This window comes from Pelmatolapia mariae, linkage group LG7 (assembly GCF_036321145.2).
Source record: "Pelmatolapia mariae isolate MD_Pm_ZW linkage group LG7, Pm_UMD_F_2, whole genome shotgun sequence".
NCBI classification, from domain to species: domain Eukaryota; kingdom Metazoa; phylum Chordata; class Actinopteri; order Cichliformes; family Cichlidae; genus Pelmatolapia; species Pelmatolapia mariae.
Genome location: NC_086233.1, coordinates 9,629,858 through 9,644,157, shown reverse-complemented (window position 1 = coordinate 9,644,157; position 14,300 = coordinate 9,629,858). Strand labels below are relative to the sequence as shown.

The 14,300-nt window shown below is 40.7% G+C and overlaps 1 protein-coding gene across 5 annotated transcripts in view; it reads left to right on the top strand.

Annotated features, from left to right (window-relative positions):
- LOC134630503 (seizure 6-like protein) overlaps positions 1–14,300 on the top strand; it is a 114,639-nt gene that overhangs the window by 89,803 nt on the left and 10,536 nt on the right. For all 5 annotated transcript variants that reach the window (XM_063477827.1, XM_063477824.1, XM_063477825.1 and 2 more), the window contains exons 10-11: positions 2,460–2,656; positions 13,415–13,609. In XM_063477827.1, coding sequence (XP_063333897.1) covers positions 2,460–2,656; positions 13,415–13,609 — 392 coding nt within the window. The remainder of the gene's footprint in view (positions 1–2,459; positions 2,657–13,414; positions 13,610–14,300) is intronic.

The following is a 14,300-nucleotide window of genomic DNA, read 5'->3' as shown; positions in this document are numbered from 1 at the left end:
TGGTGAAGAGAGGTCACCTCTGCTGCTGAGCATAAATTCATCTGTGTCACCACCCCAGAAAACGCAAGTTAACAGCACCTCAAATTAGAGCCCAGATAAATGCAACAGGGAGTTCCAGCAGCAGACAGATTTCTACATCAACTGTTCAGAGGAGACTGTGTAAAACAGCCTTTTTGGTCAAACAGCTGCTAAGAAACTACTACTAAGAAAAAGCAACAAAGCAGAAGAGATATAGCTGCACCAAGAAACACAAAGAATGGACATTAGAAGAGTCTAATGAGTCCAAATTTGAGATCTTTGGTTCCACCCATGTCTTTGTGCAGTGCAGAAAAGGTGAATGGATTGTCTCTATGTGCATGGTTCCCACTGTGAAGCATGGAGAAGGATTTATTCAAAATTGAAGGCACACTGAATCAGGATGTCTACCACAGCATCCTGCAGCAACATGCCATCCCATCTGGTTTGCATTTAGTTGGAACGTCATTTAATTGCGCCAGATGGCCTGGCCTCCACAGTCACCTGACCTAAACCCAATCGAGATGGTTTAGGACGAGATGGACCACAGAGTGAAGGCAAAGGGGCCAGTAAGTGCTCAGCACTATTTCAAGACTGTTGACTTTTGAAAAATGATTTCAGGTGAATACTTCATGCGGGTCGTCGAGAGAACGCCAAGAGTGTACAAAGCAGCAAGCAAAGGGTGGCTATTTTGAAGAATCTAAAATATAAAACATGTTTTGAGTTATTTCACAGTTTTTTGTTTACTACAAAATTTCATATGTTCATTAAAGTTTCAATGCCTTCAGTGAGAATCTACAATGTAAATAGTCATGAAAATAAAGAAAAAACATTTTAAATCCAAAATCCTGCTTCATAGTATAGACCTCTGCCACACCGAATTCTGTCCACTTCAGGGAAGCAGAATGCAAGCTTTAAACTTTCTGACTTTCTATTTTCTGCAAAAATAGGTCAAATATGGACAGTGGTAAGAATAGCTAGTCTTTTCTGCCAAATCCATCCCCATGACATCTACCCAGAAAAGTAATCTGTTAACAGTCTAACTGTGCAGCAACTGTTAACTAAGTAATTTAGTTGTCAGCTTCACTGAGAAACAAATTTAAACACACTGATTACATGTGAGCTACTGGGCATACTTGTACCCAAGCAGAAACTCTTCTTTTTGGCAGACCAATCACAGTTTAGTGTACTGCTTCCTGCTACTGGTGAATTAATGTAAATGTTTTCTTTGTTGTTACTTGATTGCTTTAAGTTAACTTCACTCAAAACAGAGAGTAACTGTTATTTATACTGCCTATTCAACAAAGCATTTCTTTTTTTTTTCATGAAGACAGCAAAGTGAACCAAAACAAATTCGTTGTTTGTGTGCACAAGCTTGGCCAAATGAAGATTTTTCCTACAGCTAACAATAACTTGGGAAAAACAAGTAAAAAGTATATATTGTACATGATTTTACAGTGTAAGGTGAAACTGTGTGCACATTGGAAGTGATTTGCAGCGATGTGTTAACCACAGGCCGCACAAAGTAGCATTCAGTGATTTCAAGCAACTACAGGCAAAATAACTGCTGGCAACATGAGGTGGGAGAGACCCAAGCTAACTTTTCTCAACTTCGAAGATTCCCTCTATGAGAGGGAAGAATAATGTTGATTGACATATGACCTAGTAGTAAATACACTAGAGAATCACCTAGGCAACTGAAGCCTGGATGCAAGTGAGCAGCCATCAACATCAAAGTGCTGTGCAATGAGTGAACTGTTTCCAGTGTGGATGCAGCTTAAGATAATCAGTGTTTAGATTTCACTTCATGTTATAACACACAGAAATGTGAGCGGTTTCAGTTTGGTCATGTAACTGTTGACAAAAAACATCCACTCAAAAACTGGAAACTACTCCTTTCAATTTGTATATAAGTATTGATATTAACAATGAGTTGATACCTGCTCGAGTAAAAGGAATATCTGTAACTCACCAACAGTCCAAAAGCACTATCGTGAAATTAATTTTAAAGTAAATAACTCACCTTAAGTAAGGCTTTACTATTGTTTTATTTAAATTAAGTTATTATACAATTTTCAATTATATAAAAAGGGGCTTGACAAGTTTAATTAAACTCTCTGGCAGCTTTGTTCCAGCTACACTTGTTTTGGTATGCCATATAATATTTTCAGATATTTCAGTATTCAAAATCTTGCAAACTACATCTTTTCAAAGCCACTGTGGTGTGATCAATCAAACGTGTCTTGGGCAAAAACAGTGCAGTTATGTTTACATACTCTTAAGCACTTTGCCTGTGAATGAATGCAGCATTTAGACTTTGATGTCATTTTGTCTCCCACACAGTCAGCTGTTTGTACAAATGTGTTCTGAATCATTATAACTCATCTTGAACTGATATCATTAGCTATACTGCAGTATTTCTTTCCCTTCCTCCTTGTCTTCAGACTCAACATCAGTGACAGTGACATGCTGACGATCACCGATGGAGATGAGGTCACAACTCGTATTCTGGGGCGCTATGTTGGAGGCAGCAGCCCCTTCAAGCTCTCTTCAACGACCCCTGATCTGACTGTGACCTTCCACTCTGACCCAGCGGGGCTTGTCTTTGGCAAGGGGGAAGGCTTTATTATCAACTATATAGGTGAGAATAACCGTTAAAGGTCTATCTTTGCTTTATGTGTTAAAAAAAGAGTATAAGCTGCGAAAAAGAATCTTAAAATTTACCCATCCATCCATCCATCCATCCATTCATTCTCTTCTGCTTATCCAATTTTGGGTCACGGGGGGGAGGGGGGGGGGGAGAATGTGCATTGGATGTGTACTTCTCACAGCAATCTAACATTGGATTCCACACTCAGTTATAGTTCACTATTTTAGATTTACATTGCATCTTGGCAACAAATCTTACAGAGTTGGAATGCCTGTTTGACTTCCCCTTAATGGTGCCACATTTGTACTGAAAATGCATTTAGGGTTTAGCAGCATTTTAGCAAGACTTTTTTACTCTGTAAAAATGATTTGGGCTTTATAGATAATTGGAAAACTTTCTGAAGAAAACCTGGTCTTGTTAGGAGACATTGCAACTATCCCAACTATAGTGGACGGATACTGGATGGAGAAGCTGTCATTTCTAGAAATCTGGCCACATTTATTAAAGCCCCAAAACTTTAAAAAACTGCTAAAAAACTAGAACATCCCACTATTCATCACTGAATCGACACCACTGATATTTATTTAGATTCTTTTTCTCTAATCGATCTTTCTGAGTTAACTTCAGTAATTATTTCCTCCAAACCATCATGTCTTTTAGACCCCATTCCTACAAGACTGCTCAAGGAAGTCCTACCATTAATTAATGATTCAATCTTAAATATTATCAGTCTATCTCTTTTAATCCTGAAAAAGTTGATTCTGTTCATCTGGACGTAGAATGTTCAGTTGGAGAAATGTTTTGTCACTCATTCAAATGACTTCTTCAGTCTCAGCTGACTGCAGGTTTCTCCAACCTTTAAAACAGTACATTTGCACAATGACTGGAACTAGCACTGCCGGTGAACAATGGGCTGTGAGGTCAGTTCCTTCATTAATATGCAAATTGTTATGACCACTGATCAACAACCAGTACTCAAATATCATTAATCAATGACAATAATCAATGGCCATGAGTGCCAGAGTTGGGGAATGGCTGCTATCACAGCATTGTAAGATTGTGAAAGATGTATTCTTAGGCCCTCTCCTCGATTCAGAGACGTTTTTTCCCTTTTCATGTAAATGGCCTCCTTGACCAGCCAAGTGGCGGAGGGCTTTCACTTTGGTGGCCTCAGAATCTCATCTCTGCTTTTTGCGGATGATGTGGTTCTGTTGGCTTCATCGGGTGATGGCCTCCAGCTCGCACTGGAACGGTTCGCAGCCGAGTGTGAAGCAGCGGGAATGAGGATCAGCACCTCCAAATCTGAGGCCATGGTTCTCAGCCGGAAAAGGGTGGAGTGCCCACTCCGGGTCGGGGATGAGTTCCTGCCCCAAGTGGAGGAGTTCAAGTATCTCGGGGTCTTGTTTGCGAGTGATGGGAGAAGGGAGCCGGAGATCGACAGATGGATTGGTGCTGCGGCCGCAGTGATGCGGATGCTGCACCGGTCCGTCATGGTGAAGAGGGAGCTGAGTGTAAAAGTGAAACTCTCAATTTACCAGTCGATCTACGTCCCTACCCTCACCTACGGCCACGAGCTGTGGGTAGTGACCAAAAGAACGACATCGCGGATACAAGCGGCGAAAATGAGCTTCCTCCGAAGGGTGGCTGGCCTCTCCCTTAGAGATAGGTGAGAAGTTCAGCCATCCGGGAGGGGCTGCTCCTCCACATCGAAAGGAGCCAGCTGAGGTGGTTCGGGCATCTGATAAGGATGCCTCCTGGGCGCCTCCTGGGTGAGGTGTTCTGGGCATGTCCCACCGGGAGGAGGCCCCGGGGCAGACCCAGGACACGCTGGAGAGATTATATCTCTCGGCTGGCCTGGGAACGCCTTGGTGTTTCCCCGGATAAGCTAGAGGAGGTGGCTGGGGAGAGGGAGGTCTGGGCTTCTCTGCTTAGGCTGCTGCCCCCGCGACCCGGCCCTGGATAAAGCGGAAGAAGATGGATGGATGGATGGATGGCCTCCTTGACTTCCTTCCCAAACCAGCAGGATGTGTACATCCTCATCATTGAAAGAATGGCCACTGGCCTGTAGGTTTGAATATGCTGTGTCCTTGCCTCACAAGTTAGCTCTTCTATGTTCTGCCATCCGCTTAGCCAGAAGTTGTTTGGTTTCCCTGATAACTATATCATGGCAATCCTCCCGGCACTTAAACACTGTACATTATATTGCTCTGTTTGTGCCAGGGGACGGGTTCCATGCGGTAGTCCAATTTTTTGGCACAGTGTGTTTTGGTGTTTAAAAGCCACAGAGACACTGTGTTTAGATAAAATGCGTCTCAACTGTTCCCATACTCCTGACACATAAGGGATCAGTAAGGGTTTTCGCTTAGGCTGTCATGGTCCTGGGTCTGGTGACCCAGAGTTCATGTGTTTTTGAGTTTTTGTTAATATTCCAATGTCATTCATGGTTTTTGTTCTCTTTATGGGTTTTGTGCTTATCTATAGTTTATAGTCTTTAGGGTTCTGTCTCGATGTCTTCCCTGTGTCTCCGTGTTTCATGTTCCCTCTCGTCTCTCCAGTTAGAATGTCCCCCTGTTTGTTTCTCTCCCCGTTCTTGGAGTTAAGCTTGTGTGTCTTTGTCTGCTTTTTCATGTTTGTCGTGCTTCCAGTTTTATTTTGATAGTCCTTGTTCTGCGTAAAATGTATTCAGTTTTGCTTCCCCTTTGTCTCCTTATGTCAGATTAGTCCCCAGCTGTGTTCCCACTTTTTCCCCATCCTCTCGTTATCCCTCAGTCTCCCTCTATTTGTTGTCGCATTTTCCACGTTAGTGGTATGTCCAGTCATTAGTGGCCAGTCAGGAGTGTCTTAGTTCTAGTTTATGTTTGGTTTGTTCCTTTAGTATTCATGTATTTTGTTTTTTAGTTAATGTTTCCTAGCAAATAAAGTTGCTGCTTTGAGTTAAGTTTTCCATCTGAGAGTCCTGCGTTTGGGTCCTAACCTAGCCTGCCACACAGCTTACCACACAGCTCACCACATAGGTAGCAGTTGTCCTTCTTCTCTCCTGGATTGCCTGGAGCTTTCTTTAGGTGCCGTCCCAGATTTGATTAATGCCCAGCTTGTCACGGTTCGGCATGGCAGACCGTGGGGGGTGTAGGGAATGAGGACCCAGGCGCGGTGCTCTATGAGTAGACAGTGCGTTTATTTACAGTGTATGGTGCAAAACAACAGTAAATCCCCGTGTTTCCCAAGACTCCCGTGTCGTGTCCTCCTTGTGCTCTCTGCTCCTGTGTCTGCACTCCCGGTGCTCGCTGCTCTTCAGACCTTCCACGCTCCTCCTGCGGGAAACAATAGTGGCAGCTGTCAGGACACTAAACAATGGCAGGCATGCACTTTACAACTGGACCTAAACTGGGTGACTAACGTGGAGTCTCACGCAATGATCCCGCGTCGGTGGGAGCTCCAAGACTCTCCTAAGTAGCTCCCCCGACGAGCCCTGATCAGCGGCAGGTGTGTAGCTTCGGGTGTGGCCAGTCCCCTAGCAGGGCCACACCCCCCAGGCCTGAAGGCACCTGTAAACCAGTGTACATACACACCTGCACCCATACACACACACTTCGACAAGCATGGAAAAGAGCAGCAGCAACACCAAAAATACATATAACATCACCAGTCCATGACTGCCCAGGGATCCTGGGTCGCTCAGCCCCAGGACCCTGACACAGCTTGAATAACCACATTTACTCAGAGCCTTCTTAATATGATGTTCTTCTGCTTCCCTGGCCGCTGTATCTGTGGGGATCGTGTTCGCTCTCTGTTGTAGTGTCCTGATGACACCCAGTTTGTGTTCCACTGGATGATGAGAGTTAAACCTTACATAGTGATTCATATGTGTTGTCATTTTTCATATCCTCCCTGGTGAACTTGATGTGTTGGCCCACTCAGTTAATGTGATCAGTGAATTGTGGTATGTCCAGAGAGCTGATTCTCACCCATAACAGAGCCTTCTTTTCCACTTCTTCCATGTACAAGTTGGCCACAATGGGTAAAACTGGGGAACGCATGGCACACCTATGTTTTTGCCTGTAGTACTGACTCTTGGATGTGAAATATGGGGAATAAAAAACAGTTTCAAGAGCAAACACCTTTGGTCAGTGCTGAGAGTTCAAGGTTCTTTATTTGCCATTTGTCCATAAAACCAGCAGTCAAGGCAGATTGGAATTCTTGTGCAGAGCTCTCTTAGTCATAGTAAGCATGTTAGAAAAATAAACAAGACAATACAATGCTAATATAAATTGTAAGTTCTAAATTATACCCCCTTTACAAGAGGGGTGGCAGTATATTCCCAAGAGTCTAATTATATTGCAGATATTGCACAATTAGGGTATGCACATTTCTCACTTGTCATTTACACATGACAAGTGGCATGGTTTTTGTTTTGCCATCAGTCTGACTGTGGCAGGGAAGAAGCTATTGAAAAACTTTGTTCTGTGAGTGATGATGCTGTCTGCTCTGCTGTGTCTTAGGTCATGTGTGCAGTTCTTGGGTCGGAGCTTTTGCCTGGATGGAGAGAGTCCCTGATAATTCCTCTTTTTCCCTCTTTTTTGGCAGCACTGTGTGTGAGTCCATAGATGGAAGTTTTGTTGTGTTGCTGAGATTGGGGTTCATCCTGTAATCTCTTACGAACTACCTCCACTGCTTCAGTGAATGGCACACAAATGAAGAGCGATGTGGCATCATGCAAGGCCATTGTTTCATCTGCCTCCATAATGACATCTCTCACCTTCTCAACAAAATCCAAGGTGTTCTGGATGTGGTGTTCAGAGCTGCCTACCAACAGGTTGAGGATCAAAGCCAGAAACTTTGAGATGTTATAGGTGACTGAGTTGATCATACAGACAATTGGTCTTAAAGGTACACCCTGTTTATGTATCTTAGGTAAACCATACAGACTTGGTGTAGCTCCCCCTGGGTCTCATTTTAGGGGCTCATAAGTATTTTTGTCACTGAGCTGTGTGAAATTTTCTCATGATAGTCTTTCTGGTTTAGCAAAACAACTACCCTTGTCTGCTGGAAGGATGATAATGTTTTTCTTTTTCTCTGTTTGGGTGAATTGCCTGTCAGACAAATTTTACACCCACTTGTCCTCATCCTCGGAGTGGCATTTCTTCTAGCTACTGGCACTCTCCATGTTTTTCTTTGGTTTCTGACGCACAAAAAATAAGTCAAACTCAGTTTTTTTGCTTGGTCTTAGACTTTTCATGCTGTGCTAGACAAGCCTTTTCAGTTAATTTAAACACCTTTTGAAGAATATTCTCTAGAAGCATTGTAAGAGACTATCAGATCCGCTCCTCTTTAGATTTGAGCACATCGATGGTAAAAATGTATTTGTCTCAGCTATTCATTGAGGAGAAGTTTTGCTGCCCAGAGGCCCGATCAATGGTCATTGATCACTGGCTGTTGATCATTGTTCATGACAATTTGCATATTAATGAAGAAACTGACCTCACAGCCCATTGTTCGCCAGCAGTGCTAGTTTCAGTCATTGTGCAAATTTACTGTTTAAAAGGTTGGGGAAACCTGCAGTTAGCTGAGACTGAAGAAGTCACTTGGATGAGTGATGAAACGTTTCTCCCACTGAAAATGCTACGTCCAGATGAACAGAATCAACTTTTTGGGATTTCCTCACCTGGATGATTGAGGATACATCAAGATATCTCTATCAATCACCAACAATTTGCCGCTTGGAGATTATAAAGATATTGATAATTTTATTTGTCAGTTTCTGTTATTATGGCTCTGGGCAGAGAATAAACATGAATGATAACAAACATGTATCCGATATTATATCTGGCAACAGGGTGCACTGAAGGGTATCAGTTGACGGAACAGCCGATATGGACTGGCACTTAGGTTTCCTGATCTGCAGGGATTGAATTTGTAGAGTTTACACTGTGCCTAATTTATTGTCTGTTATTCTTTTAAAAGGTTAAAGGTTGTGGTAGAAAACACTGGGTTGCCAGCTTAAGCCCACAGAAGGGAAGTCAAAAGCATTAAGCGCTAAGGTATTAAACTTTGGTTATCACTGACAATCAGAACACAAAATAAAAAGACACTGGAATTATCATTTAAATAGATTTTAACTTTAATTTACTTTTCTAATTCATTTCAGTTTTGTCCATTCTCAAGCTGTCCACTTTATTTTTCATCTTCTATTTTCTGTCCTCTCATCTTTACTTGTTTTTTTACTTATATTACTCTGCTCCTATTCAATCACATCCTATTTATTTCACCATCTTAAAATCATACTCATCCACAAACAACCCTGAAGTTTCACAAAAAACCTAAAGAAGCTCTCCTGCTCTTTTACACACTGTATTCTGCAGTGCTTCCCATATCGACACCTTATAGTAATTTCTATGGCGACTTAGACACACTGTACAATTTACTCATCACACGCTCACTGCAGGTTTCCCCAGGGATTAAATCAAGTTAACAGTATGAATAGATAGTCTGCTGTCTTTGACTATATGTGGGTGTTGCAGTGTGTGTTTGTGAGGAGAATAAATTACAGAGCACACACACTGAGGCTGCACAGAAAAAGAGACTCAACTCAATAGAAATGAAAAACTGATTCAAGAACTTCGGTTTACAAATCCCTAGAGGCCCATTATATCCTACAGTGTAATGCAATACTTTACACTCTCTGATCAATCATCAGAATTACATATCTTCAGTCTGCACATTGGTCCCAGCAGGAGACTGCTTACGTATGTCTCTCTTTGCTAACTTTTTAAAAAATCAAACAGCATTAACTTTATAAGTATTCAATATTTAGGAGGAGCTGCTAAAATTGGTTTTGTTTATTTTTTTGTTTGCACTTGAGACATTATAACTTTATATTACAATTACATTACAACATTATAGGGAAAATAACAATAACTGATTATAAAGATATTAATTGATATTAATATTGATTATTTATATTTATCTCTATTTGCTATCATGACTCTGGGCAAAGAATAAATCAGTCATGAATGATAACAGACATGAGTGAGAAACGACATGGGGTGGAGGTGGGTCGCAGATTGGCTTGTAGAGGAAGCTGCAACCGTTCGAATCGATATATATATAAATCTAAAGCATCTTAAGGAAACTACTGTTGTGATCTGGCGCTACATAAAATTAAAATTGAAATGAACTGATAAGGTCTATCTGCATTAAAAAAGTATAGACAATGCTGTATATGATTGATCACATAATTATATTTTGTATGAACTATTTTTCAATACTGACATCGGAGAAGAAGTCCAAATAGACAAATCATAGAATTATGTGATTTTCTCTGCAGGCCTTTATAAGTCTTCGTAAGTCTCATTTGGAGGACTTGTTTAAATGGTTGTCTCCCAAAATTTGCCCTCTGAAAGGGCAACTTCTACAAAAATCTATGCCATTAAGACAGTTACAAAAATAAGTGTGTCCATGCCAGCTTTGTTCCTCTTTATATTATTAAAATAAAAAGGCAGATCTGCCCAAGACCCAACATAGCAGGAAGGTTTGAACTGCACACTTTAATGCTGGGAGGATCAGATGAAATCCAAGATCAAATCAATTTGTTTAAAAAAAAAAAACTACTCAATGATGCGGAATGCATTGATCTTGCTGAATCTCATTCTGTGTAATTAATTCATGATGTCTGAGGGCTTCTCACCGTGTTACAGATGTACCATAGCCAAATTTTCAATGCAGCCTCTTTAAAGCTACACTAATCACTATTTTTTATGTAAGCAGTTTTTCAAATGACTAAACAGTTCAAATCAATTATGTTTTATTGATTGTTTTTGATTTATTGAGTTGGGCAGAGACTTGCACATGGGACAAGGGACGACTGAGACAATATATACAAAAAGTGGTGACAAGGAAAATGGGAGCACAAATTAAAAATAACAAAACAGGGAAAGCAAACTGAGCACAAAGCACATGATGCAAGTGACCATCAAAATAAAACAGGAACCTGGCACACAGACTGAGACCCAGAGAAGGACACTTACGGTTGACAATAGAACAGAGGAAAGACAGACAGGAAAACGCATGACACACTGGAGAGACAATGGATGAACCACAAGAAGGGGAACATGGAACAAGTAACGGAGATGAAAGCAGACACGACTAAGGCATGGAGTGAGAGGGCAAGGGACTCAGGGAAAGAGAGAAACACAGAAGGAGGGAACGAGAAACATGGAGGGAGAGAGTGCGAGGGACATGGACGGAAAAAGATTTAAACACCAATGACTTGACAGTCACATACAGGCAACACAGGGGAGAGACCAAGACACAAGAGTAACCTAACAAGAAACTAATCTGTGAATACAAGGGAACTCAAGAACTTGGAAAGAATAAACTCAAGATTGACTAGTGAAACTTGAATATCATCATCAAAATATAAAACAATCAACAAAACACAGGAAACTCAAAATACTGGTACGACGACCCAGAACAATGACAGTATATTAAGTGGTAATAAGTAGGAGTAACAGTTGGTATCAGTACTATATACTGTCAACAATCAGCAATGACCTGGAAAATACTCTAATACTAAAATAATTTTAAAAATTGTAAAAATTTTAAAAATGCCTAAAAAAGGTTCTAGTGTATTGTCTTTCTTATTCCAAATGAAGCTAAAATTTATTAAATGAACATCACATTCTTTATGGGATGATGTGAAACATCGGCTAAGAACGTGAACTCACAAAACAGGTTTTAATAAATCAAATGTGAAGTCAGATCATAGACTTCTATACAATCAGTCATAGACATAGTCTAGACATAATGCAAGTTTAAGGTATATTCATTTCTTTTCCACATATAAGATTATATTAACAGATATTATTAATTACATTTAATTTTCAGTATAGTGTTGAAAAGTACTTAAAAAAAGTGTTTGGGGGTGTTGTCATAGGGAACATGCAATGCATAAAAAAACATAAGTGCAATATCCTTCTTTGACAAGTGCAATATCCTTTCATTGTGTTTAGCAGAACTGTATTTATGTGTATTTATACTTTTATATTTACTATTTTATTTTATTATACTAACAATTTTATTATATTGTTATTTTATTCTGTGGAATGCTGAGTGAAAGCATGTAAGAATGTATGCATGCTAGCTCTGCTGCAATTTCGTTGTACAATGCCTAAGTACAGTGATAATAAAGGAATTTAATTTTTATAAGCAGGAAGAGGTGCTAGGCTAAAACTAAACCCTTGTCCTAATGTTAATCCTACACACACTCAGTACTTCCCAAGGGCTTCATGGTTTGCACTTGGTCAGCAACTATCCTTTAACACCGCTGTCACAAGCTCACTGACCTAATAAATCAAAATATGATATTTCTATGGCTTGTTCTGCTTCTGCTTCATCATGTCCTTCACTGAGGGAAGACTAAGTACTACTTTGACTCATTACCCTACCTTCAGGTGGAAAAAAGGGTGAAGGCCCACCTGAGTAACTTCATTAGATATCTCTGCAACATAATACATATGTTTGGATTTTCTTAACATAGTGTGATAGTATTTAATTATTAACAATTTTGTTAAGAATTTTAGTATTTTTTGATTGATTAAAGTAAAAATCTTATATAGGAAAGTAAAAATATTAGGAGAAAATGTTACTGCAATGTATGAAATTGAAAGCAGTGAAATATTGTGAGACAGCAAAACAGTGGCATACCCTGAGACCAAAAAAACAACATCAATGTGAAGTGCCAATTGATAGAAGGCAAAGTGGTCCGGGAATAAACTTTACTAAAACTTAGTGCTGTCAGCGTTAATCTCGTTAAAATGATGTTAACACAATAACTGCATTAACGCAGCAAATCTCCATTAGCGAGTAAGCACGGATCGCCCCGTGCGTGGGGCTGCACGATGCTAATGCGTTGACGCCAAAGTGCTAACACTGAGGCTTCAAGTTGTGTTGTCTAAGCTGGCTATGTTCGTCTTTTATGCACAGTGTAGTATTTGTTTTTTGTTTCATTAAAATACAATTTGTTTCATTAAAATACAATCCCTCTTTGAGGGAGCACAAAGTCAGCCATTTGTATTGTTTTAACTCAAAGGTATGACTTTAACTGTCCAGAATCTGCTGGAGTAAGGCAGCAGCAGAGATTCACATGAGAATGTGTTAATTTAAATGCATTCTGTTACTTTGCAGCAACCCCCCAAAATTGTGACTGGTGGTACATCAACACAGCCAAGACAATTACCTGAGAGCTTTTAATAATTTTGTTGAGGACCCCTTCAGTGGAAATCTGAATTTAAACTCTGTCTTTTCATCAGCAGCTTTAGTAGCAAGGTGTCTGTGCCAGAGTGAATGTACTGGAGAGTTGATATTTGAAGACAGTCCAACACTGAGGAAATCCATACTTCCATCACATTCTATCATATTGAGGTGGCTGTAGCTCAGGAGGTAGAGCAGATCATCTACTGATCGGAAGGTTGGTGGTTTGATCCCTGGCTCCCTCTAGTCTGCATGCCAAATATCTTTGGACAAGATATTAGTCGCTCTCCAATGCATCCATCGGCGTACGAATGTGTGTTATTTTAGATAGTAATACAAAAATATTTACTATTTACATGGAAATCAGCTGTGCTGTTGTCTTGACTTGTTTTGTTTTTTTTCTTGACTTGCAGCTACCTGAACTAAGCCTGAACAATATATATTGGCATCGTAATAATGAAGCCATTAATCAGAATGTCTTTTCTTTCATACTTTTGTCAGAGGTGTCTCGAAATGACTCCTGTCCAGATCTGCCTGAGATCCAGAATGGCTGGAAGACAACATCCCATGTTGCACTTGTGCGAGGGGCTTGTATAACCTACCAGTGCGATCCTGGTTATGACCTGGTGGGGCGAGAGACTCTCACCTGTCAGCTGGATCTTTCCTGGAGCTCACAACCCCCATTCTGTGAAAAAAGTCAGTTCTGCTTGTTTTATTTGTTTGTACAATAACCTTTATCTGTTCTTCGTGGAATTAATTAATTTTAGGTATTTCCTTGGTCCCTACAGGAGGAATTTTTAATATAGTTGTTGACAAATTGGCCATTCATCTACTGCCATGGGCCTCATTTATCAGTGTGATTCATCAATATTATCATGTGCATGCGCATGAAATTGTTCAAAATGTCTTGGTATGCTGAAGCATTAAAGAGTTCCTTTCACTGGAACTAAGGGGCTGAGCCCAACTACTGAAAAACAACTCCACACTATGATCCCCCTCTACCAAACTATACACTTTGCACAGTGCAGCCAGAGAAGTACCCTTCTCCTGGCAACTGCCAAACCCATCAGATTGCCAGATGAAGAAGTGTGAGTTGTTGCTCCAGAGAAGGCCTTTGCACTGCTCTAGGGTCCAGTAGCGGTGTGCCTTACACCACTGCAACTGACACTTTGCATTCCATTTTCATCTAGGACTCAACAGCCGTCTATTTGCATGGGTGTTGGACTTCCTCAATGAGATCTCATGCGATGAGAGTGGGTAGGTGTGTCTCTGACAGCATCACCACCATCTTGCCCCTGCTGTACTCCCTCTATACTTCTGACTGTGTGGTCACTCATGGCTCCAATACCATTGTGAAGTTCGCTGATGACGCAGTGGTGTTGTGCCT